This window comes from Erythrolamprus reginae, chromosome 1, assembly GCF_031021105.1.
Source record: "Erythrolamprus reginae isolate rEryReg1 chromosome 1, rEryReg1.hap1, whole genome shotgun sequence".
In the NCBI taxonomy this organism is placed as follows: domain Eukaryota; kingdom Metazoa; phylum Chordata; class Lepidosauria; order Squamata; family Dipsadidae; genus Erythrolamprus; species Erythrolamprus reginae.
The window spans coordinates 138,430,478-138,455,084 of NC_091950.1; the positions used below are offsets into that span (position 1 = coordinate 138,430,478).

Consider the following 24,607-nt stretch of genomic DNA (forward strand, 5'->3'; position numbering starts at 1 on the left):
CATTGATGCATTCATCATCAATGAAATTGAGTCCATCCAACTTGATGGTGGTCATCCTCCTCTTTCCTTCCATGTTTCCCAGAACTATAGGCTTTTGCAGGGAGCTAGGTCTTCACATAATGTGTCCAAAATAGGATAATTTGAGCTTGATCATTTGCATCTCTTGTGAGAACTCAAGGTTGGTTGTTTTGATGATCCATTGGTTTATGATTTAACAGATATTTTATTCATTGTTTTATCTTTCCCTCTGCCTTGCTTATGAAACCATTTATAAAATTTTAGTTTGACCTACTAAAAAATGTTAAACAGATAAAATCCTGTCATCATGCTGTTTTAATGGTATTCGGACTACAGCAAATTTCCCTGGATCCTTCAGCATTTTCTCTTACTGTGTAGAAAAGCATTTCTTTCAAGTCCCATTAGCTGAGATCCAGGTGGGCTCCACAATTTTCAATCAGTTTTTCTGAAAAGTTTGTTTCTAGGCTTCCAAAGTAATCTTAGGGCCTGTTGCAATGCAATTATTACAAAATAGATAGAAGAACTGTATTCCCAGGACACAAACAAATTTGATGTGAGTTTAGATATTTGAGCAACTGCAAGATAAGGAGTTTATTAGTGATATGTCTCTGTCAGCCCCTCCCCCAGTCCCTGCAAGCTACCAGTAAGATGTGTGTTTTGCCACTACAGTATAATGCTTATGGAAAATGAAAGACGTTTCAGATTTGTCAGTTTCTTTTCTGTATAGCGAGTAGAAATTCTCAGCCAGGGATGGAGAGAAGCCAGACAGAGATGTATCAACAGTGACATACAAATAACTCACACCGGTCGGCAACCTTCTTCTCCTTCGTACTCGAAAAGCCGAACATTTTAGGCTCTTCTTCCTTTTTCGGAGTTTCGCAGTGTCTGCGTTTGTCCCACGAGAGCAGCGCCAGTTAAACTCTGTCGGCCAATCGATGGCGGAGAAGGGGGGAAACTCCCTCGCTCGGGCTCACCCAACCCGCCCTCCCGATGGTGCTGAAAAGGACAGTGCCAAGTTCCTGAAGCCTCAGTCGGGTGGGAGATGGCTTTCCAGCAAAGCGAAACCGCAGTCAGGCGGAAGAAGGAGGCCGATCCCGCGGCCGATCAGTCCGGTCCTTCGCGGTGGTTTACTTGGGAAGAGATCGGGCTGCGTACTGGTCTGAGAGACTCGTCAAGGGAGCGCTGGCTGGTGATTGACAGGAAAGTCTATGACATCAGCCGGTTCTACAAGAGGCACCCGGGGGGCTCTCGGACCATCGGCTCGTTCGCAGGGCAGGACGCCACGGTAATGCGCGCGGGAAGTGACGACGCGGAGACACGGGTGGTTTCTTTCGCTTCCATAAAGTGCCACAGAGAATACCATAGCTTGCACAAGTTTGATATTTGTAGCTATGGGCATGGCATTTAAATATATTTCCCAAGACTTCTGTGGTAGCTCTACTAAGTGCTAGTCTGGTTTAATGATTGCTTGTTCCTTTATTGTTCAATGTTGATTCTATTTTTCCTGTTCGGTCTCTTCACTATCAATGCCATTGTACATTATTTGAATTAGTTTGGTCTTCTTTATATACTTAATTTTATCCCTGTTTACACTTGCTCCTTGACTTTTATTATTAAAACCTGCAGATTTTCTATATATTCAGCTTCACAGCAGGGCCATTAGCAAAGTATTCATATTTTATTCCAGTGTTAACACTTCCCCCAGTGTTAAAACCAGTTCCCCTAAATATATATTCAGCATACAGGTTGAATATAAGGGTCGAGTACACACAGCTTTGTGCCTCTTTGCTAACCTGGAGTCAGTCTGTTTTACCATGTTCTGCCTGTACTGTGGCTTCCTGACTTGTGTGTAAGTTTTTCATGAGCACAATGAGATTCTGGGCTTCCAATTTTTCTGAACACTTTTAAAAAATCTTTCTATAATGTATGAAGCACATTTTGACTTCTTTTGTCTAGTCTTTGGCTTTCTTGATTATTTACAAAACATTCCATTTATTCTGCTCTTTGTTCAGTTTGTGGAGCTGCACTAAGAAATATCCAAAACAGTTGCAGCAGGAGCCACAAAGAGTGAGGTGGTTGTTGAAGGAATTGTTAAATTGAACTGTTTAGGCTAGAGAAGAAAAGTCTTAAGTGGGACTGGGTAAACAGGCTTCAGTTGTAGGAAGACTGATTCTAGCTTAACCTTGAGGAAGGAAGTGTTTTGTGAGAATGGAACCACTGATTGAGGGAAAGTTGTGAGCTTCTTTTTTGGATGTCTTCAGGCAGAGACGGGGCAGCCTTCCATTAAGGACGGGATCACATGTAAGAAGAGAGGTTTGACATGATGGCCTACATGGTCCCTTTTAGAATCCATTATGTTATGAGAGTGTGATTTCCCCGACTCTGAAGGATTGAGCCAAATCTTGCAAATGCCATTGTTAATTTAAATTTTATTTTATTTATTTATTTATTTATTTATTCATTTGTCCAATACACAATACATATGGAAGAGAATAGACATGAAGTAATATATATAAAGATAATATGTAAAAATAGAGAAGATATGTGAAAGGAAGAAAATATATATGATATATGAGATAAAGGAAAGACAATTGGACAGGGAACGAAAGGCACACTAGTGCACTTATGTACACCCCTTACTGACCTCTTAGGAACCTGGAGAGGTCAATCGTGGAGAGTCTAAGGGAGAAATGTTGGGGGTTAGGGGTTGACACTCTTGAGTCCGGTAATGAGTTCCACGCTTCGACAACTTGATTGTTAAAGTCATATTTTTTACAGTCAAGTTTGGAGCAGTTAATATTAAGTTTGAATCTGTTGTGTGCTCTTGTGTTGTTGCGGTTGAAGCTGAAGTAGTCATTGACTAGTAGGAGGTTGCAGCATATGATCTTGTGGGCAATACTTAAATCGTGTTTTAGGCACCATAGTTCTAAGCTTTCTAGACCGAGGCCAGGATAGAAGTGAGAGAATAGAAGTGAGAGAAATAAAACAGAAATCCTACCTACAAAATGGTGCAGTGAAATCAGCACACATATTATTATCTCTTTCTCTTTTATATTCGCACACAAATATTATTCCTGATATATGCTATGTTTTTAGAACTAAAAAAAAGAAAAGAAACAATTTAAACCTATGATTTATAGGTTAGCTTTTCTTAGAATTGTTGGTAAAACATTGCAATTTTCTTCTTTTGACAGTTTCGTCAAAAACAAAAGTGAAGATCAGAACAAAAAAGTCTTCCAATTATATTTAAGTGTAATTATTAAATCATAATCCATTATTGCGGCAATGAAATAATCAATCTTTAAGTTTTTAAGTAATCATACGCAACATTAACAAGGAGCCACTAGTTCAGTCATGCTATATACTATCTGATTTCCCTTTTGCAAAGAGAGAAACTGGATCTGTATCACATGATTATTTGAAGATATACATACTTATGCACATTTTTGATCAATTGGGAAAACCAGTATCTGTTAATACAGCTGCAAGGAGTTCACAAAATGAAACACATATCTCTCACACACTCAACAGCCTGGCTGTAGAAAATAAGAAGATAAGATAAAAGTTATGTATTCACATGGAGCTAGTTTGCTGCAGCAATTAAGGCATCAGGCTAGACATTGAGAGATTGTGAATTCAAGTGCTGCCTTGTTTATGGAGCTGGCTGGATGATCTTAGGCTAGTCACTTTCTCTCAGCCCTAGGAAGGAAGGAGTGGAAAGTCATTTCTGAAAATCCTTGCCAAGAAAGATGCAATTGTCTATGAGAATTGGAAATGACTGAACAGAAGAAAAAATAATAATTTTATCATTATTTTAAAAATAAAACAGCACCCAGTCAATATAACCCACTTTCAAAGCAAATTGCCCAATTTTTTCCTTGTTACTTTTTACTTACTTTTAAAGTTTTAAAGCTTTTTAATAAATATTTTCAGCATAATAGTCAAATCAAATACAAATTAAATTCAGAAAAATAAAAAAAGAGAGAAAAAAATTGAAGTGTCTAAAGATTGAATTATGGCAACTGGACTAGACTTTGTTAATCTGAGAGTCAAGATTCAATTGAAATTGGTGTGACCAAAGTTGGTACATTCCAATTCTCCTCCTAGCTTTTACTCTGACTGATGAAGATGCTTAGCTGAGCAATGAAACATCTCAGATTACCAAAGTTTGGTCCAGTTGCCATGATTCCATTATTAGACACCTTTGGCCTGGATGGTTGACATACCTTAAAAAATGGGAAAGGTAAAGAGGGTGGAGAGGAAGTAGAAGGAGGAAGAAGAGAAGGAGAGAGAGGTAGAGGGGGAGTGAAGCAGTAAGAAGGTAGGTAGGAGGAGATAGGGAGGGGAGTGCAAGAAAAAAAGAGGGCAGACTGATGATTCTTGATGTAAGGGCAGAATATGATATGGATTTTTGAACAATTGATAAAAATGTGTAACTATGTATGTTATTTTTAATATTTTAAGGTATATAGACATATTAACTTGTATGTGATGTAGAGGAGAAAAATAAAAAAGAAAAAAGAGGGGAAAAGGGAAGAAAAAATAGAAAAACAAAAGGAAAAAAGTAAAATAAATAAAAAGAAAAGGACTATATTTAAAGAAGTGACTTCCAATCTTCAATATGCCAACCAAAAAGAAATTTGATAACTCATTAGCTGCTATAAAATTACAAATAAATATCTATCCTTTCCAAAATCTATCCTATAATGATAAATTAATGATAAACTTTTCAGTCCTAGTGTCAGCCAAAAACCATAAAGAGTTATCACAGTTTTATAAAAAGTATATTTTATTTTAATCTTGATCAAACAGAATAACTTTATATTCCTTTCTTTTACTTCTAACACCCTTGGTTTTTAATTCATTCAGATGTTATCTTTCTTGTTCTATCACACAAGCTTCCTCAAGTATATAGCAGCTCTTTTGTAGATCATTTTGATTTGTTTTTTGTATTTCCCCTTTATTTTTCAAAGCCTTAAGCAGTTTCTTCCATGTCTTTTGTTTACTTGGTCCACATATTGTATTTTTGAAAATATTACATCCTTTAAGTTTATATTTACTATAAATGTCTTTAAAAAGAAGTATAGATTTTTCTCAACTACAAAATTAAATAAAAGTTGATGCAGAAGTCAGCAAACTATGCATGTCCCACCTATAAATAAATTGAAATGAGAGCAGAAAAGCAGGAATTCTATCTGCAGAGTAAAGCAGTAAAACTGGTTTATATTGCTGAGAAAAACTATCTATAAATATTACTTTTTAGAAAGTAAGTATTAAACAATTAAATTATGTGATTTACACATTTTTCTGTCTTTGATGTTTTCTGCAAAACAGCAGTTTCTTTTTCATCTGTTGCTCCAGACTTTACTTGAAGCCAACATGATTTTCTGAATAATTATAGTTTAGAATTAATCATAACTCTTCAGAGCCAATTACTGAAATAATAGTGCAAGTGTCTCAAAATCTTTGGTCAAACATCTCCTGGGAATTATGTCTGTTATGCTTCAAATTGGAGAGAAGAAAGATAAAAATCAAATATTATCTATCAGCCTAAACAGGTTTCTTCCAGGTTGCCTTTAAGATGATTCTTATAATATTTCATTATCTTTTTTCTTTATGTTTTGGCATTAGGATCCATTCACAGCCTTTCACCTTGACAAGACTCAAGTAAGGAAGCACATGGCATCACTTTTGATTGGGGAATTGGCACCTGATCAGCCCAGCTTTGAGCCTGATAAAAATGTAAGTTTGGAGACAGAAAATTAAGATAGTGCTTATGGTGCTAACCTTGAAGATCATAAATGTTATAGGGCTTGACTCGCTGATCATCTTGACTAATCTGCTATTAAGGTCAACAAAAGAGATTTTATAAGGTGCTCCTCAATCTTTCTGCATTGTCCTTGCATTTCACGCCAATCTCTTGGAATTGATAAAATCAGTAAAAGTTCATTTCCTTCAGCAGACTTTTAATTATGAAGTGATCTTCATATCTGCCACTCCATTCCCTTCCACTCTCCACCTCATTGCCCTGAAGCTGCACTTGATCCTCCCCAAATATATTTGAAGGATATCTTCACCATCACTCATACTCAGCCTCCTCTCATCTTTCTGTCTGCTTCCACTAAGCAAGCAGGACTCGAATCTACAGATGAGAATAACATGGAAGGAACCCTGTTTGCTTCTTTATGCTCCACAGATTCAAACTGAACCCAAATAACCTCCCAAGATGAGGCTTCTCTCATCTCAACAAAACATATCCAGGTAGTGCCCAATGTAGAGTGAATGTATACAGTTTTACCCTTTTCATCCGCTGGGTGTAGAGCAACCTCCTTTTATGTGACATCAGATGATTTTCCATTTGATTTTGCCAAACAAGATCCAAAGTACTTTTAAAAATGTAGCTGGGCAATACGACTGGGCAAGTAAGCTCAGTTCTTTTAGGCTTCCCCAACCTCCACCTAATTAATCGCAGACTGTCTTCTCAAGATTATTAAGCAGGTGGTTGCAATGCAGCCTCAGAGAGTCTGGAGAAAATGGTTTATCTGGATTATTTTCAGTCAGGTTTCAGGCCTGGCCACAGCACTGAAAAAGCATTGATTGTACTTAGGAATGACCTGTGGTAGAACTTCTGGCCAATGGGTTTCTAATGATGTAACCTGGTGGAAGTCATTGAATGGGCAGCTGTGTAAAGTAATTAAAGTAGGTAAATAGAGCCCAATAACAGTTCCATAAATGATTAATCAGAAATAATACTTAATAATAATTCATAATATTAATTACATATTTTATAACGGTAATAAAATCCTACATTTAAATAAATATTAAAGAACTTGGAATATAGTACAATTATATTCTATAAATGAATTCAAAGTGCAAATAGATTAAAATAAATATATAAATAAATATAGTACTGAATAACAGAACACTCAGCGGTTTTATTTAAACTAGTACTCTTCCACCACAGGTTAGTATGTGCATTGGAGGAGTATATAAATTGGTGCTACCTTGTGGACACTCAATAAAGTTATACCAAACTATGCCAAGCTATACCATAAAATCATCTTCAGCTATACCAGTTATTTGTCCCTCCCTCCCTCCCTCCCTCCCTCTCTCTTTCTCTTCCTCCACCCTCTCTGTTTCCCCATTAGTGCTTTTTGCCAAGATTATTAAATCCAGATAGATAATTTTTTTTTATTTCCCTCCCGCATAGAAATTATTAGTAGAAGATTTTCGGGAACTGCTGTCCACTGTTAAAATGATGGGACTCTTCAAGCCAAGCAAAGTCTTCTTTTTCATGACCCTTCTTCATATTTTACTGCTGGATGCTGCTGGCTGGTTTGTGTTGTGGTATTTTGGGGTATCTGTTACATCTTTTCTTACTGCCACAGTATTGATGACCTTGGCTCAGGTAATATTCTTGTTTTTATTTTTAGGCAAAATTGTATTTTCATTAGTTTGGCTTCCCATAGTAGAATGTCTTTTAGCCAAATTTAAATAATTTTCTTATAAAGAACACATATTCAATTGTCTTGGGCCTTCAGTTGATTGCATTCAATTATTTGGGGGAATAAGGGTTGAAGAATTCAGTTAGATAAAAAGCCACTTCTGTTTTGCCCAATAAATGATTCTGAAAAGAAGGATATTGGAGGCTTCTAAAAGAAGAGACTTGCCAGCCCTTTGTCATAGGAGACCTGCAAGGTCCCTTTTAACTCTGTTATTCTATGTTCTATGATGTCATGTCATCTTATATCTCAACCATTCTGGAAGACAGTAAGTAATGAAACAAAAATAGAGCATTAAAATTAACTTTGTCTTCTCAGTGTCTATTACAAAATATCAGATATGTTTGTGGATGATATCTGTGGTTATATTGTAGAATTACTTTCTTGTGTCTATCCTGTTTGGAATGTTTCTCTGCGTGGATGAACCTTTGATAGAATAAAAAAATCCTAGAATGAATGAACCTTTATTGTATCTATCCCAACAGTTCTGGCATAATTATTACAAATACCATTGGATATAAGTTGTAGGAGTGACACAAAAGGTGGTCTTGATTGCATATTTGAATCCTATGACAATCATTAGGTGTTGTACCTCATGATTTGTGACAAATGTATATTTTCTTTTATGCACACTGAGAATGTCCGAGTTACATTCAAAAGCTACTGGCTACTAGCTAGGCACAGAAATGACAGAGAGCATATAAATCAAATAAAAATTCCTTGTGTGTCCAATCACTCTTGGCCAATAAATTATTCTATTCTATTCTGTTCTGAATCACACTTTCCTTTTAGTCTCAAGCAGGCTGGTTACAACATGATTTGGGACATCTTTCAGTCTTCAGTAATCCAAAATGGAACCACATTTTTCAGGAATTTGTGATGTGCCATTTAAAAGTAAGTAAGGTATATTATTCTTAGAATGTTCCATGGAATTGAAGGGAAAGAACATGTAAAATTACAAATATACTGTACAGTACATGAAAAAGTTTCATGAGTGTTCTGCCTCAGCTCAAGTCACCCAAGATATTCCAGATTTTTAAAGTGGAATTCCTCTCAGAATATACATTTATCTGGTAATAACATACATTTGAGAGCATTCACCTTTCCTCCAAAGAGTAAGGTTTAATGATCCCCATCTATTGATATATGAAAAAAAAATCCCTCCCACAATTTTATTTATATTTCATGTTGTATCCTTTGGTGTATATATATATATACTTAATGGATTCAGTGCAAATATGGAATTTGTATTTAGTGAATGGGTAACCCAATTGTTACCAATAAGCATCAATTCTGATTTGGACAATAGAATATTCTGTTATTTTGCATCAATACTGTTAGTACCATATACAAACAGTTGGGTTGGCAATATATAAACAAGCTAACAATGAATGCTTGTATATATTGAAGTACTACAGCTTTTTAAGAGGCAATATTGCAAGTTGCCATAAGACGTGTCAGAAAGGATGATTCTCTCTTTGCTCTCTCTGTTCTTTCCGCTGATTCATTGAGACTGATGTAGTAAGCTCTGTGATAGTTTGATGTATTTGTAAGCTGTATGTCTGATATATAAGAGAAAGACAGGCTTGTAATATTATTATTGTGTTGACTGTGCTATTTCTAAAATAAACACTATTTTATACACTTTAATGTATCTGTCTTGTATGACTGAATAATTATTCATATCTCCTGGATATATGCTGGAATCCCACATATTCCTCTGTGCATGTCCTTGATAACTCAAGGTTTCTGCACACTCCTTAACAAATACTAAAATAGGAGTATGAGGTTTAGAAATAAACAAAAGAATGTGGGCATTTGTATTCAACTGACTTATGTAGCACTCAATAGACATTTCTTTGTCTAATGTTGTCTAATAGTACAACCCAAAAGTTATTAAATAGCAGTAATTACATTGATTATTAAATATTGATTGAAGTATTAATTAATGTAGATATTAAAAAGCAAGGATGAAACTGGACATCCATGTTTTCCATAGTGGAAAAATTAGAGAAAATGTTATTAAAATTTACTTTAAAAGTAGATATATTCTTAATCCATTTTATGAATTACAAGGGATTTTCAAATCTATTTAATATAATACACATGAATTGTTTGTGTATTTTATGAAAGGTTTTTCAGCATCTAATAATGAAATTACAAGTTGACCTTTATATCTACAATGAATCCTATATTATCTGTTCCATGTCTAGGTTTTTTTCACCCTACTTGATAGTTCTTCATAACAAATGGTATCATTTTGCTATAATCTATTTCCTAATACTGCTATTAAAATCTTTATATCAATATTATGAGTGAAATTAGGTGAGCACATTAGGTGTTATTTTCACCTGTTTTTGTTTGATTAAATGCTTGGTTAGTTTGATTAGTGATAAGTCTGATTAAATGCTAGTGATAAAATTCCCTGATCAATAAGCCTGATTAAATGCCAATGACAAAGAAAGGAAAATACTGGACCCAAACCTAACAGGAACTGTACTACAGGTGATTCGATGAAAAATAATGGTATGGAGGCAAGAAAAAGCAAGAGTCATTAAAAGAGAGACAGAGCAGAATAAATGCAGGTCTCTATTTTGCTTTCTGTTTCTCCCCAGAGGTGAATCTCTCTAAATACACTAATAGCAGAACAGCACCTCTTCCAGTGCTTTGACAGGCAGGGTTTTGAAAGGTGATAAAACTCATTTGCTACCTACTCATGCTAATATCAGAGAACTCATTACAATATTCAAATTCTCCCCAGTTTTGTCCATATATGCAATGAATGCTTGAAACTCTTCAACGCTATAAAGTGCACTTAATTTTCAAAATGTTTTGAACCTCTCCAAGATAATTCAGAGTCAGCTGATTTAACATCTCAAACTTATTTGAAAATCTGATTCAAAGGTTCAATAGAATCTCCTCTTCAAAGCAGAATATTGTGGCAGTAAACAGTCAAGCAATCTTTTAAAAGAGTCCAAATGCTTCATTTCATTCTTCCTCTACAGGGACTTTCAGCTAATTGGTGGTCTTTGCACCATTCCCAGCATCATGCTAAACCCAACTGTTTCCAGAAGGACCCAGACATTTCATTTCATCCTGTTATTTTGTCATTAGGGGAAACTCTTTCTTTGGAGGTAAGAAGCAACTACTTAGATGATAGCAGATTTTACTGAACCCTGGTCACTCTCCTTTCAGAACAGTATTTGGAACATAAACTGTTAAGCCATTTCATTGTCAATTTGTTAGAGTTGAACATAGTATAATGTTTCTGGGTTTATTACTTATATTTCATAGAATCGTAGAATCATAGAGTTGGAAGGGACCTCCAGGGTCATAGGGTCCAACCGATGATAAAACAGATCTCATAGAGGCAGTAGATTAGTAGGGTTGGGCAAAATGTTCACCCAAGGTGGCCACAACAAAAGTGCATTTCTCTATATGTACCCCTTCTTTCTAAAGTTGGGTGGCTTTGTCTAACAAGAGACTAGAACTCACAGTCTTGCAGTTTCTAGCCTGATGCCTTAACTGGTTCTCCTGTGGTAGCTCAGAGCTATAGATAAATATTATGAATTGGATTACTGGGTGAATTATTTCACTGGATTGACTTAACCATCATGTAGAAAAGGATTCTGAGGAAAGCAGCAAGTTTTAATGGCTATGAGCACAATCCCAAGAAGGTGTGTTAGGGAAGCAAAATAGCACATTGCCTCCCTGTCCCAAAATCCCTGAAGCTTGTGTAGGATAGAAGATGGAGGGTGGTATGGAGCTTAAGCATTTCTTTGTTCCCATTTGTTCCTTCTCTAGTTAATGTTATGAATCGGGCTGACTAATGTGTGAATTATCTATCTCAATGGATTGTTTCAGATTTGATAAGCATATTCTGCCTTGGTTCTTTCTTAAAACAAAGAAAATATAACATTATTTATGCCCCACAGGCAGAAATACCAGTATAATTCTTTTTATCTCTGATGGTGTGAGGTTCTGAGGATGTGGCAGTCAGTAAAAATCTCAAAATGAAGAAGCTGCCTATTTAGCTGAGATTCTGGATTCCCTTTTTCTTGTTAATTCACCCCTATTGAAACCAGTCAGGACATTAATTGTGGCAGCTATAGGATGGTGTGGCTGAAGAGCTGATATGGGACAATGGAACATTTTGAGCCCATCAGATCCAGGACCATCAGTAATGCTTTCCTTTGGGGCCTTCTCCTAATGGAAAGATTAGTAAAAGTTTAACTAGTGTTTCTACCAAAAGGGACAGTTTCCTTTCCTGACTAAGAAATCTAAGTTTAAGAATATTCTATCCATATTTCTATTGCAGGTCTTAATGTTAAAAGATATCTCACTCTGCCATGTGTTTCTGCATCTGGAAATTTAGGAAATAAAGACTGAAATCTATTCTAACGATGGCAATCTATTATTGTGACAGTCATATGCAACTCAGTCCCCCCCACTTTTTCCTGCCTGAATATTTATTTAATAGGATGTTATAGGAATGTAGCCTTAAATTATAATTACCTAATGAAAGTTATTTGGTTTTTTTCATGACTTACTTTCTTTTACAGTTGGGTTTGCAGAAAAAGAAATACATGCCTTATAACTATCAGCACAAGTATTTTTTCTTCAGTGAGTATCTATTTCCCACCCCCTTCCTCCTGCTAAGTGTAAATGAACTTTTTCTAGATCATCTTTGGACTCTTATCTGGATCATCTTTGGACTCTTATCTTTTCCACCATGAGTTCATGGACAGATTATATATGCATTCTACATAATCCCCAGCACAGTGCAGATTAATAACAACTCTGTTGTTAATGATAAGATAGGAAGAGGGAAGAACAAGGAGCAGTGACAGCAACTACAGAACATTGCAGAGAATGAGGAGGAATTATTTCTTTTCTTGGGACACAGAGACTCCTGTGAGTTTTAACATATATAAAATTTAAGGTGGAGAGAGGCATCCTGATTCTAAGTCTACATCTTCAAAAACAGATGATGCCTAAACAGTACAAAGACAGAAATGGCAAACTGGAGAAGGTACTACACTTTCTCATGAAACTGCTGAATTATTTGATGCTCTATAGGCAAAACTTTTTTATTAGAGTGGAAGAAAATTGCCATAGTAGAGAGACAGGAACATAATGGAGAAGATAGTCCATCCTCTTCACCAACAGTTGCTTTTCTTTTTGAAATGACTAAATTTATAAGATCATAAATGGTGCCTGTTGGATCTAATCCTTGGCCCATCAAGTTCAGCAGTCCATTCTCACAATAACCAACCAAGGAAATTAACTGGTCTTCCTTCAGGTGACCTTCAGAAGTTATCACATTGCCATCCAAACTAATGGCCATTGAATCTCGTAAATTCCATAATAATATAATACATATTATAATAATCTAATCTAATCTAATATGATCTGATCTGACCTGACGTAACCTAACCTACCCTACCCTACCCTACCCTAACCTAACCTAACCTAACCTAACCTAACCTAATCTAATCTAATCTAACCTAACCTAATCTAACCCAACCCAATCCAATCCAATCCAATCTAATTTAATCTAATCATGTTTTCTTCTTACAAACACTATTCTCCTATAATTCCTCTTTCTGAAATTTCTTCTCCTTTTCTTCTCTGTTATTGGCCAGCAGATAGAGTACTGGCAAATTTCCTTGTTTTATAAAATATATATTTATTTTTTAAAAAAATATACATCCATATTGTATGTGAACAGGATTGTTTTGGATATCATTCATATTAATCCAATTTGCAATAACAGTATTAATAATCTCTATTACATTTATAAAATTTAAATTTAATAATTTAAATTAAAAATTTAATTTAAATAATCATATTGTTCAAACATACATAAGCAAGAAATGCCAACTCCTCCTCTTTATCTCTATTTTTATCTATGTCTACATCTTCATTAATATGCTGTTTTATTATTGTTGTTAGCTGTCTACGGAGAGGGGCGGCATACAAATAAAATAAAATCAAATCAAATAAATATAAAATAAAATAAAATAAAATAAAATATAAAATAAAATAAAATAAAATAAAATATAAAATAAAATAAAATAAAATAAAATAATAAAATAAAAAATAGATAGATAGATAGATAGATAGATAGATAGATAGATAGATAGATAGATAAATAGATAGATAGATAGGGGAAGGGGAACTAACCAAATTTTCAGATGAGACCAAGCTGGCAGGAGTAGCCAATACCACAGAGGACAGGCTCAGGATCCAGATGGATCTTGACAGACTTGTACAGTGGGCCCAAACAAATAAAATGAGATTCAATGCAGAGAAAAGTAAAATCCTACACCTAGGTAAGAAAAACCAGACATACATATAAATTAGGTGAAACCACACTCAATATGAGTGACTGCGAAAGGGATCTTGGAGTCTTGGTGGAAAACCAACTAAATATGAGACAGCAATGTGCAGCGGAGGCCAAAAAGGCCAATACAATCCTAAATTGCATTATCAGAGGGATGCAATCTAGGACTAGGGAGGTACTAATGCCACTCTATAAAGCCTTAATTAGACCACACTTAGAGTACTGCTTCCAGTTTTGGTCACCACACTGCCAAAAAGTCATTGAAATGCTAGAAAAGGTGCAGAAGAGAGCAACCAGGATGATAAAGGGACTGGAAACTAAAACATACAAAGAGAGGTTGCAGGAACTGGGCATGGCTAGTCTAGCAAAGAAAAGGACCAGGGGAGACATGATAGCAGTCTTCCAATACCTGGGGGGCTGCCCTAGAGAGGAGGGGGTCAGGCTGTTTTCCAAAGCACCACAGGGCCAGACAAGGAATAATGGATGGAAGCTGACCAAAGAGAGATTCAAACTGGAAATAAGGAGGAATTTTCTGGCAGTGATCAACCAGTGGAACAGCTTGCCTGCGGAGGTTGTGAGTGCTCCAACGCTAGAGACTTTCAAGGGGAGATTGGGCTGCCATTTGTCTGAAATGGTATGGGGCAGTAATGGCAAACCTTTTTTCCCTTGAATGCTGAAAGAGCGTGCATGCGCGCTATCACTCATGCCTGAGTGCCCACACTCATGATTCAATGCCCGGGGAAAGTGAAAACAGCTTCCCCATGTCCCCCAGAGACCGTCTGGAGGTCAGGAACAGCCTATTTCCCAACTTCTGTGGGCACAGTGGGCTCGTGTTTCATCCTCCCCAGGCCCCAAATGCTTCCCTGGAGCCGGGGTGGGGTGGGGTAAAAACCCCTTCCACCATCCCCCCGGCGGCTCTCTGGAAGCCAAAAACGCCCTCCCAGTCTCTGTGCAAGCCAAAAATCCCACTGGCCATTACATACATGCATGTTGGAGGTGAGTTAGGGCAATGTCTTGCATGCCAGAATATATGGCTCTGCATGCCACCTGTGGTACCTGTGCAATAGATTCGCCATCACTGGTATAGGGTCTCAAACAAACAAACATGTTGTTCAATCTGAACATTTCTCTATTATATTGTATATTAATAAATTTGACTAGGTATCATTCATATTGATCCAATTCACACCAACATTGTTAATAATCTCTATTGCCTTTATCAAATTTGTATAATCCTCATTATATTATTTAAACATATATATAAGGAAAATGCCTAACCCCATCTCTTCTCCTCTCTAGTGCTTGAATTCTTATCAATTTTTCATGTCATTCATATTAATCCAGTTCACACTAATATTATTAATAATCTCTATCACATTGATCAAATTTATGTAATCCTCATTATATTATTTAAATGTACATGAACAAAAAATGCCTAACAACTGCAAACTTCTGATCTTTCTATTATTTTTATTCATTCCATAAACAATTTATATTCTATTATTTCCCATATCTAATTTTATGTCTGCCTCCTTAGATTACAATGAGGATACTTTAATATTTAAATGGCAATTTTTCCTATCCATCATCTCTTCTTTTCTTTAGAGCTTCAATTCTTCTTAATTTTTTAATTTGCCTCCCATACTCATCTATATCTTTTCTATCCAGTCTAAACATTTCTCCCAGTGCATTCTTGTGCTACCAATTCTCCCAATTCTCTGCCCATATCCCAATCTCCTTATCAAAGATTTCTTCTTGTGTCTCCAATTTTTGATTTGTTTGTTTTATTTTCTTTGGTCTTTCTTTCTTTGTCAACTGATTTGTCAATCCTATTTTTTTGCTTTGATTCAGTTGTTAATGTAGCCAATACACCTGTTCTTTGTGCTCCTTTTGCTTAGCTCTTATCTGTTATGTTATTTGCTGATTTATCTGATCCATATTTTTTTCTGATCATGTTCCATTGTTAGCTAAAATAGTCCATTTCAACCAATCTTTTTTTGCTTCCACCAGTTCATTGGTCTTTGTTCCTTGTTCTTTGCAAATGTTTTTCATTTTCTGATCCATACCATCAACTAAATTCGTAATATTTTGGAACAAAATATTGGGCTTTTTTTCACCCTCCCCAGGGTTCATGAAGCTTTTCTGAACCCTGGGGATGGTGAAAAATGGGCCATCCTGAAATTTGCTTCTGAACTTCCAGTTGGCCCATTGGGCTGGGTTTTTTGCCATCCCAAGGCTTCAGGAGGCTTTCCTGAACCTTGGGGAGAAGAAAAATGGCTCAAAAGAAATCCAAAAATCAGATGGTCAGAGCGTGCATGCGCACTGGATCTGACATAGGGCAACACCATGTGTGCCCACAGATGTGGCACGCGTGCCATAAGTTAGTCATCAGGTTCCTAGAAGCATGTTTATTAAATGGAACTCTCCCTCAAATTTCCATGTTGCCTTATTTCCAGAAGGTGTTTGTTTCAATCAATCTCCACTTCTTTCACAACCAGGTCAATTGTTTAAATGGGCCAATTCCAGCATTTACTCGATACTCTGATAGTCTGATATTTTCCAAGTTCTTTAAGTCTACTCTGTGGTTTTAGCCTTTTATTCTAGCTTTCCAGCATCTCTTTTACAAAATGTCTTTCTCTTACCTGTGGTAGGCATAACACAATTAAACAGCTAGAAATCACAGCCACCAAAGTTCCAGGAGTCTAGGAGTCACTTTTCCTTTTGCCAGTAGATGGCGCTCTCAACTTACTTCTCTAAAAATATTTTATTCTGCAGCTTAAACGGTTATACTTTTAGAGTCTCTTCTCCAGGATTGTTTTAATCCTTGGAGTAATTTGTAAAGAAAAAAGAATCATCTCACCTAGTAACACCGTTTCTGTTCACTGTTCTCTTTGCTCCTGTCCTGTCTTGGGTACATTAGGCAACTTTCCTTGTTGTTCCTGTATGCTGCTTTTCCTCTGGACTATTAACCCCTCCTCTCTTTTGAAGGAAAAATACCTTTTATTCAGGTGATTCCAATGGAAGAGAATGTTTGTAGCTCAAGGTGGAATTGTGGGTTCCTTGGTGCTCCCTGAGGTGGGCAGTTTTCTTGTAGACATTTCATTACCCAATTAGGTAACATCATCAGTGCTAGAAAGTAGTGGGGTTTGTTCTATTTACAGTATATATACTAATAGTTTGCCCTAGCTCTAGTTTTAGGTTTTGCATTGTTGTAAATTACCCAGAGTTGTGTATTACAAGGTTGCCTCTTATAAATGAATAACCCTTGAAAGCTGGTCTCACTGGATTTACCTGGGTTTTCTTCTAAATAAACCTGAATAGATTAAGATAGTATTGTCCACTTTTCACAAGGAATAACAGCTTCCTTTAGCTCATTCAAGTGTATTTATTCAATTGGTTCTAATGAAGCCAACACAAATAGTTTGTGTGGCACAATTCAAGCAGTGTCTGTCATGTACAAATTTTGGGAGTGGTTTATTTTTGATGATGAAATTCTCAAGTACAATTATAGTTAAGTAAAATGTTAAATAGAGAACATTTGAAGAGCGTGGTTGATGCTTCTTTTATGTTTAGAAAGGATGATTAATGGCTATATGCATCTTGTTTCCCTCTACAGCATTGCCACTGATTGTAGTGCCAACTTTTCAAGTTTACTCATTGTACTTTATACTCCAACGCAAACTCTGGAGGGTAAGTACACAAATAACCCATCCCAAATATTAAAATAGTGAGATTCCCACCCCTCCATGGTAGGTTTCTAGGTTTAGAAATGTATTTCCTTAAGAAAGGATGAAAGGGCTAGACCAGTGGTTCCCAAACTTTTTCAGTCCACTTGCACACTTGGTGCTACAAACTCATCCTCAGTATCACCCACCCCCACCCCTTCAGGTGGGCATGGCTTGGTGGTCAGGTGGCCAGGTGGGCATGGCCAACTTGTAAAATATGGTGAAACTCACTTAACAATGCTCTTGCTTAGCAACCAAAATTTTGGGCTCAATTGTGGTCATAAATCTTCCTTTCATTTTTTCCTTCCTTCCTTCCTTCCTTCCTTCCTTCCTTCCTTCCTTCCTTCCTTCCTTCCTTCCTTCCTTCCTTCCTTCCTTCCTTCCTTCCTTCCTGTCTTCCTTTTTAACCTCTTTCTTTCTTTATCAAAGTGCATGGCCCCAGCCTTGGAGGTAGGTAGGCCGGAAGTGCCAAGTGGTGGGAAAAGCATAGGAAAAACAGCAAGTGGGCGATTGGGTGGACATGGGCAGGGGTGCAGGGACAGGACCGGTTTGGGGGCATGGCCATACCCTACTGGTTTTGCAAACCACCATATGCCCCCTAGCCTCTTAGCATCCCCCATGTGCGTGGAGAGCACCAAAAACTGGAAGAGCAGCTCCTTGGCATGCGTGCACAAGCTGGGAAGCTGAACTTCCTGTTTTCTGGTGTGTGTGTGAAGACTAGCTGACTGGCATGCATACGCATGCCAGAAACTGGAAGCTCAGTTTCCCAGTGTGCACATGGATGGAGGAAGTTGCTGTTCTGGTTTCTTCCACTCCCATGCATGCGAAGACCAGCTGGCTGGAACACACGGGCATGCTGAAATCCAGTAGAGTAATGGGTGATGGCTGGCATGCCCGGAGAGATGGCTCTTGGTGCCACTTCCGGTATCCATGCCATAAGTTCGTCATCACTCATTTTAGGGGTATTGGAAATGGGGTTGGACTTATTGAGATTTTTCCAGCCTTATTTATGTTGAGGGATGGATTTTTACTTAGACTCAGACAGCAGGAATCAAAACAAACAAACTTTATTTATAAAACAGAAAGTAAATTGTGCCGCGAGAGACACTTTGTATAACAGCCTAAAGCATGGCTGCAGGGAGGAGAAGAACAGAATGGAAAGTCCTGCTACGTAAGCAGGCGGATATGATTAAAAAGGATATGATGTGAATTAGTGGGAGTGATTAAGGGGGGAGGCACACATTAACTCTTTAACTACTGAATGTCTCTGTGGCTGGCAATTCTCAGCATGACAATTTAAAGTAGGAACCTGCTGTGTACTATTGACCCTAATTAAAAATAGTTTTTTTAATGAGCTCAAAACAGATCCACATACACTGCAATACTGGTGCTTACAATCACACATGGTCTCTTCTATTGATAATCTCTATAGAAAAAGCTTGTATTCTTCGATTAATTTTAAATAAAGCCTAATAACAACATGCAAAGAAACTTCTTTCCTTCTCCATCACTTTCAGGAATGATGTGAGCTCAAATTGTTGTAGGTTTTTTTTTTAAAAAAAAACCAAGCATACTCAGTCTTGTCTAGTGGATTTTTCTATAGCTCTTTTCTATCAGTTAAATCTGTTTAAGTAGCCAGGATAGAAAATAGTTCTATCAAAATGGGCAGTAGACAGAGCAGAGTTTCCAGAAAATACATCTGGTCCTCAGTAAGATTCCAAGTAGGGTTTGTACTTGGAGTAAAGAACGATGCTATTCTAATGTCAATTTCTTTTTTTCTTTTTTACAGGAAATGGCATGGACTTTGGCATATTTTGTCCGGTTCTTTATTGCCTTCAACCCCATATTGGGATTCAAGGGTCTTTTGGGATACCTCTTTCTTTTGAAGTACTGTTCATCATATGTACTATTTTCATTATTCCTTCACAGACCCTGACTCTTCTCTAGATTATCCTTTTCCAAACTTGTCCACTTCCATACGAGTGGGCTTCAACTCTACCACTGGCAGTAATGGCTTTGTTGGCTGAGGAATTCTGGGAGTTGAGTTGAGCATCCAGGCTATGGAAGGCTGTTCTGAACTTATCCCCCCAAATCCCATTTATTTTTAGGACACCCAATCTCATTTTCTTTCTGTTGAGGGCTGGTGCACATGCACTCATCACTTACTGACTGCAGCATACATCATTTCACAATCTGTCTATGTGATTCAACAACCACATATACGCAAATCATCAAAGAGATTCTTTATTTTGACTGAATCTTAGATGAAGTGCCGCTTTGATGTAACTCCAGGAAATAAAGCAGTCCTCAGGTGTAACTGCCATATAGAATTGACTGCATCTAAGGGCAGTCATTTCCCACAGATTTGAACACAGGGAGACAATAGGGATTAGCCAAATTTCTCCCAATAAACAGCAGAGATTTTCAAAGGATACAGCAGAGATTTTCAAAGATTGGAAGTAACCTCTTTATGTATTTATTTTCTCTTTATTATATTCTTACTTTTCTTGCACATTTTATTCTTTTTGGTCTCTTTTATTTCTTTGAATTGAGTTTGTGCAGTCATTTAAAAATGATAAAGAGTATTGTGAAGGGCTGGAGGGAGATGTAAGAACAACCTCAACAATTTGCTTTCCTCTAAGAGAGTCATATCTCATATGTCACCATTTGCCATTAGATAGCTATGTGGTTTGAATCTGAGTCATTGTCACTGAGGGAGTGTTAGAAATGTATTGGTTTCCATAAAAAGGCATCATTAGGCCTAGTAAATGACTTGCATTCTAAGCCTAACAAACAAACCAATAAATTTGTCCCACTATTCTACTTAGTGACTTATTTGTGTAGATATAGTTTCGCTTTGCCTCATTTGCCTGACTTTGCCTCATTTCTGTCTCTCAGTGTTCTTGAGAGTATTATATTTACATGGATATCGCAGATGAGTCATATTCCTATGCACATTGATCATGATAAAAACATGGATTGGTTTTCTACACAGGTAACAGAACTCAACGATAAAATTGATATATGTAAATGATTAAACTTTAGCTTGTCTGTGTAATTTTATTAAATGACAATAATTCACAGACCCATAATAATCCAATTACCCCAGGATCAACTATAATTTCCATATGTGAAAACTGAATTGCCTTTTGAAAGTTATTTTTTATTATTATTTCTTTTACAGTGCTTTTCTTATCATAGAAAAGTTTGAAGTGTGTTTAGAAATACCATGATTTTTCTTACAGATTATGATTGCCCTCGCTTTTGTTTGGACTTTATAAAAATGGAAATGCGATGAGTGGAACCAATATCTTTTGGGCTCATTTTAAGATAATTGTACTTACAGAAATAGAAACCAGCCAGTGCAGGAATCAATTCTCTTTTCCATTCCCAGCATCATGTTTTTATCCAGATCAGGACATTCCTTTAAAGAAAAGGAGGCCTTTGAATTCAGATCATACCAGACAACTTGGTTCAGTCTGGAATGAGTAAGGGAAAGATTTGAAAGTAACTGTTCAAAAGAACAGGAACAACAAATATATTAGAATTACATTTTAATTCTATGTATTTTCAAAACTATACTGGTGACAATCAGATTTGATACCAAACCAATATTTGGTACTCTATAGTACTCTCCTATTAGGGTAATATAATTCAATTTGCTTAATCTGTATCCAAAATTCATATCTAAAATCCATATCCAAAATTTGTCAAAAATATAGTTATATACCGATAAATACATACAAACCAGCATGAATATAAATATAAATCATCAAGAAATATTTAAACATGGACATTTGCTTGTTCTTCCTTTATTCATAGTATGTCTGGAATAAAACCTGTTTTTCTCTCTTCTCCCAGCTTCAGGCAACATGCAATGTGAATCAATCTTTTTTCAATGACTGGGTAACAGGGCATCTGAATTTTCAAATTGAGCACCAGTGAGTACCGATTTGGGGCAATAAGACAGATTTTAAGCTATCAGTGAGAAGCTGTTTCATAGTTTGAATAGGACAAATAGATAGTAAAGGATCACAACTTCTTTGCCATTCTTTCTGCCTATAGCCTCTTCCCTACAATGCCTCGGCACAACTTTTGGAAGGTGGCTCCTTTGGTGAAATCCATGTGTGCCAAACATGGTATTGATTATCATTCAAAACCTCTCTCCGCTGGCTTTGCTGACATTGTGCTGTAAGTATCAGACTGTAAAGACTATCAATCAGGTCAGAAGAGGAGTTGGGGATGTAGGAAACATTCAATATATAAAGGTTAGCCAAACAGCAAATCAAATGAAGGATCTGCATAGTTTGCTCTCAAGAGTAGGAGAAACATGCAGTGATGTAGACATACTTATATAAATGTGAATATGTCAACTGAACATTGTCCATTGGGTAGTGGCACCAAAAGAGATTGAGTGTGCAAAGTATGAAAGTGTTAATGGGGATGAAGATTTTGGATGTAGATCCTTTATGAAAACCAAGCATGCCTAGTATCCAAAAGAGATAAATGCATTAAGCATGTGTTCTATCACATTCATCTTTCATAAAATTAGTATTAAATAATCAGTTATCAGTTAACATCAAAGAGCCTTTCACAGATGGCAGCACGCAGCTGTACTTGAGTGATCATAAAAAAAGCTAAACAGCATCTAAATTGGTAAAATTTTGATAGAAGTCATCAAGAAAAGGGTGTAAGCTAGACTGTTAAGCAAGAATAACCTAGAAACAGGCAATGGCAAACTATTTCCATGTTGCCTGCATGGAAATTACACACCCAGGTGGTTTCCTAAAGATAGACAAACTCTGCCCTCTTCTTATCACCATGACTATGACATTTGGGTGCTTGGATAAAGTGCTACTTTATGATGATGCTATAAGTCCATACACAGCATCAATGCAAGCTAGAGAAAACAGTGAAGACATGTCAAATACCTAAAAGGAGAAAAAACAACCACTGAGAGATTTTTGTGCTACTCTCTCTGTCCTCAGTTTACTGTACTTGAATTCATTTCTCTGCTTGAATCTGAGTCATGCCTTTTCTAAGTAGGGCTTAACTCTCATGGCAATGAAAATAATCTTACTTTCTGTTATTTTCAGTTCCTTGAAGGTTGCGGGTGAAATCTGGTTCAAAGCATATCATCTTGAACAGAAAACACAAAATCCTGAAAACTGCCTTCAAGAAGGGAAGAAGAGTGAAGAGACAAGATCGATCTGAGATGGACTTGACAGGCTTCAGGCATCGAAAACTTTAAGTAATTTGTAAATGAAACAAAATTCTGCAGAGCCTCAGCTCAACTTTTGGCATGTTTCCTAATGAATATAAGCTTTACTGTACAAGCAACACATTCCCCCCCCCCCTTTTTTTGCTTCTGGGTCTTTTGATGTATCATAAATAAATTTCTTAATACTTTTCATTGAATTGCTTTGTTTCTGCTTTTTCCACTTGACCCCCATTTTGCAATGATCATGGATATAAACTTAATAGCTGTTGTAGTGGATTCTGGATTGTGATATGAGATTAAACTACATCAGCAGATATAAAATGCAGTAAGAAACCAATCCATATTTCTTCTACTTTGTTTTCAACTTTTGGAGATTCCATATTATTTACCTGATGTTTCTCTCATCGAGGGCTTCCAATACTAAAAGAATCTAGTAATTCTTCCACATTCATTTATAATAAGATAAATGAAAAAGTATCTTGGACCACCAAACAAATAATATCACCAAGATGACCATGCACATCTTTATTTCTGTGCTTTTCTTCATGCTAGGGGCTTCTTCTTGGACTGTCAGGGTAACATAAATACAAGCTGAGTAATGGGGGCATGGCAAACAGTTTTGTTGATGGAAACCCAGCATACAGGAGAAGTTTGTGTTTTAAGCTGGTGCTGAAAAAGAAAAAGAAGCTGGTTTTATGATAGTGCAGAGTAAATGGTCTTTGTCTGGTGTTTGCAACAGACTGATATTATAAACACAGCATTACGGTTGTTTTTAAATGTCCAGCCAGAACAAGAAAATAAGATTAGAAGAAAATAAAATAACAAAAATGTGAAATCAACCTATTCTGAAAAGTAATGATAAAATGAATGATCCACCTTGGATTAAGAGTAAATCACTACAGTAGAGACTAAAAAGAGAAACAAAATTTCCATTTTGTATATCCATTTGGAACACAAAAATGAAATTAAAACAAAAAATTGAAATTAAAAGTTATTAAATGGACATTCGGAAATAGTTAAATGCACATTCCTATATATTTATTCCAAGCTAGCACAATTCAACAAGGCTTGCCATTCTAAATATATTTCCTAGGACAAACTTTTCCAGTTTTCCCAAAGGTGCTTTTTCAAGAGGCAATTGGACTTTCTTTTGAAGACATTTTCTTCTCATCCAACCAACTTCTTCAGCTCTAACTGGATCTAACTGGGGAATGGAAGGATTTATACTCCCTGGAGAAAGCTAAGTCATTTGCATTATTTTAGCAAGTCATTAAGGGCTACCTGGAGGCTTATCTGTGCCCTCAGGGTCACCTGAGTGATGCAAATGGGTATGGAGCATTCTTTGAACTGTTGAAAGGACTGTGTAGTGTAGATTGGTGATAGATGATGTCATACCCCACCCCTTGATGATAGAAGAATGTTCAATTTTGACATAGATTTGACACTTTGACCCCTCTTTCAAAGCAGGGGCCCTCTCTGCCCAAAATTTGGACTTTGTGGTGGGTTGCTACTGGTGCGGTAGGCGACTCTGTTCTGGTAGTTTCACTGTGACCCCATTGGCAATGTTCCTCTAGGCCCTCCTTTCCTCTACCATCTCCGGAGTCCATTTAAATTCACATCCTCTGTTTCAGTGACTCCATCCAGCCACCACATTCTCTGAGGTCCCCTTCTTTTGCCCTCAGTCTTTGTTGAGTCTCATCTTCATCTGGCTTTCTAAAGAGCAATCAGGGTTGATCTCCTCTAGGACTGACCAGTTTGATTGCCTTGCAGTCCAAGGGACTCGCAGGAATCTTCT

At 36.7% G+C, this 24,607-nt stretch overlaps 2 protein-coding genes across 2 annotated transcripts in view; both read left to right on the forward strand.

Annotated features, from left to right (window-relative positions):
* LOC139175661 (veficolin-1-like) overlaps nucleotides 1–24,607 on the forward strand; it is a 940,898-nt gene that overhangs the window by 463,990 nt on the left and 452,301 nt on the right. The window lies entirely within an intron of this gene.
* Nucleotides 1,051–23,009, forward strand: LOC139175475 (acyl-CoA (8-3)-desaturase-like). The gene is made up of 12 exons (XM_070766603.1): nucleotides 1,051–1,303; nucleotides 5,650–5,760; nucleotides 7,229–7,426; nucleotides 8,313–8,414; nucleotides 10,526–10,654; nucleotides 12,083–12,143; nucleotides 17,483–17,556; nucleotides 19,381–19,478; nucleotides 20,490–20,586; nucleotides 21,453–21,532; nucleotides 21,657–21,782; nucleotides 22,688–23,009. Exons 1-12 carry the CDS (start codon nucleotides 1,061–1,063, stop codon nucleotides 22,803–22,805), a joined length of 1,437 nt encoding a protein of 478 aa, XP_070622704.1. The 5' UTR covers nucleotides 1,051–1,060; the 3' UTR covers nucleotides 22,806–23,009.

Coding starts and splice junctions, on each gene's coding strand:
- LOC139175475 (XM_070766603.1), top strand. CDS start 1,061: ATGGCTTTCCAGCAAAGCGAAACCGCAGTCAGGCGGAAGAAGGAGGCC. Junction 12,144..17,482: donor GCACAAGTATTTTTTCTTCA/GTGAGTATCTAT, acceptor TTCCCTCTACAG/CATTGCCACTGATTGTAGTG. Junction 17,557..19,380: donor TCCAACGCAAACTCTGGAGG/GTAAGTACACAA, acceptor TCTTTTTTACAG/GAAATGGCATGGACTTTGGC.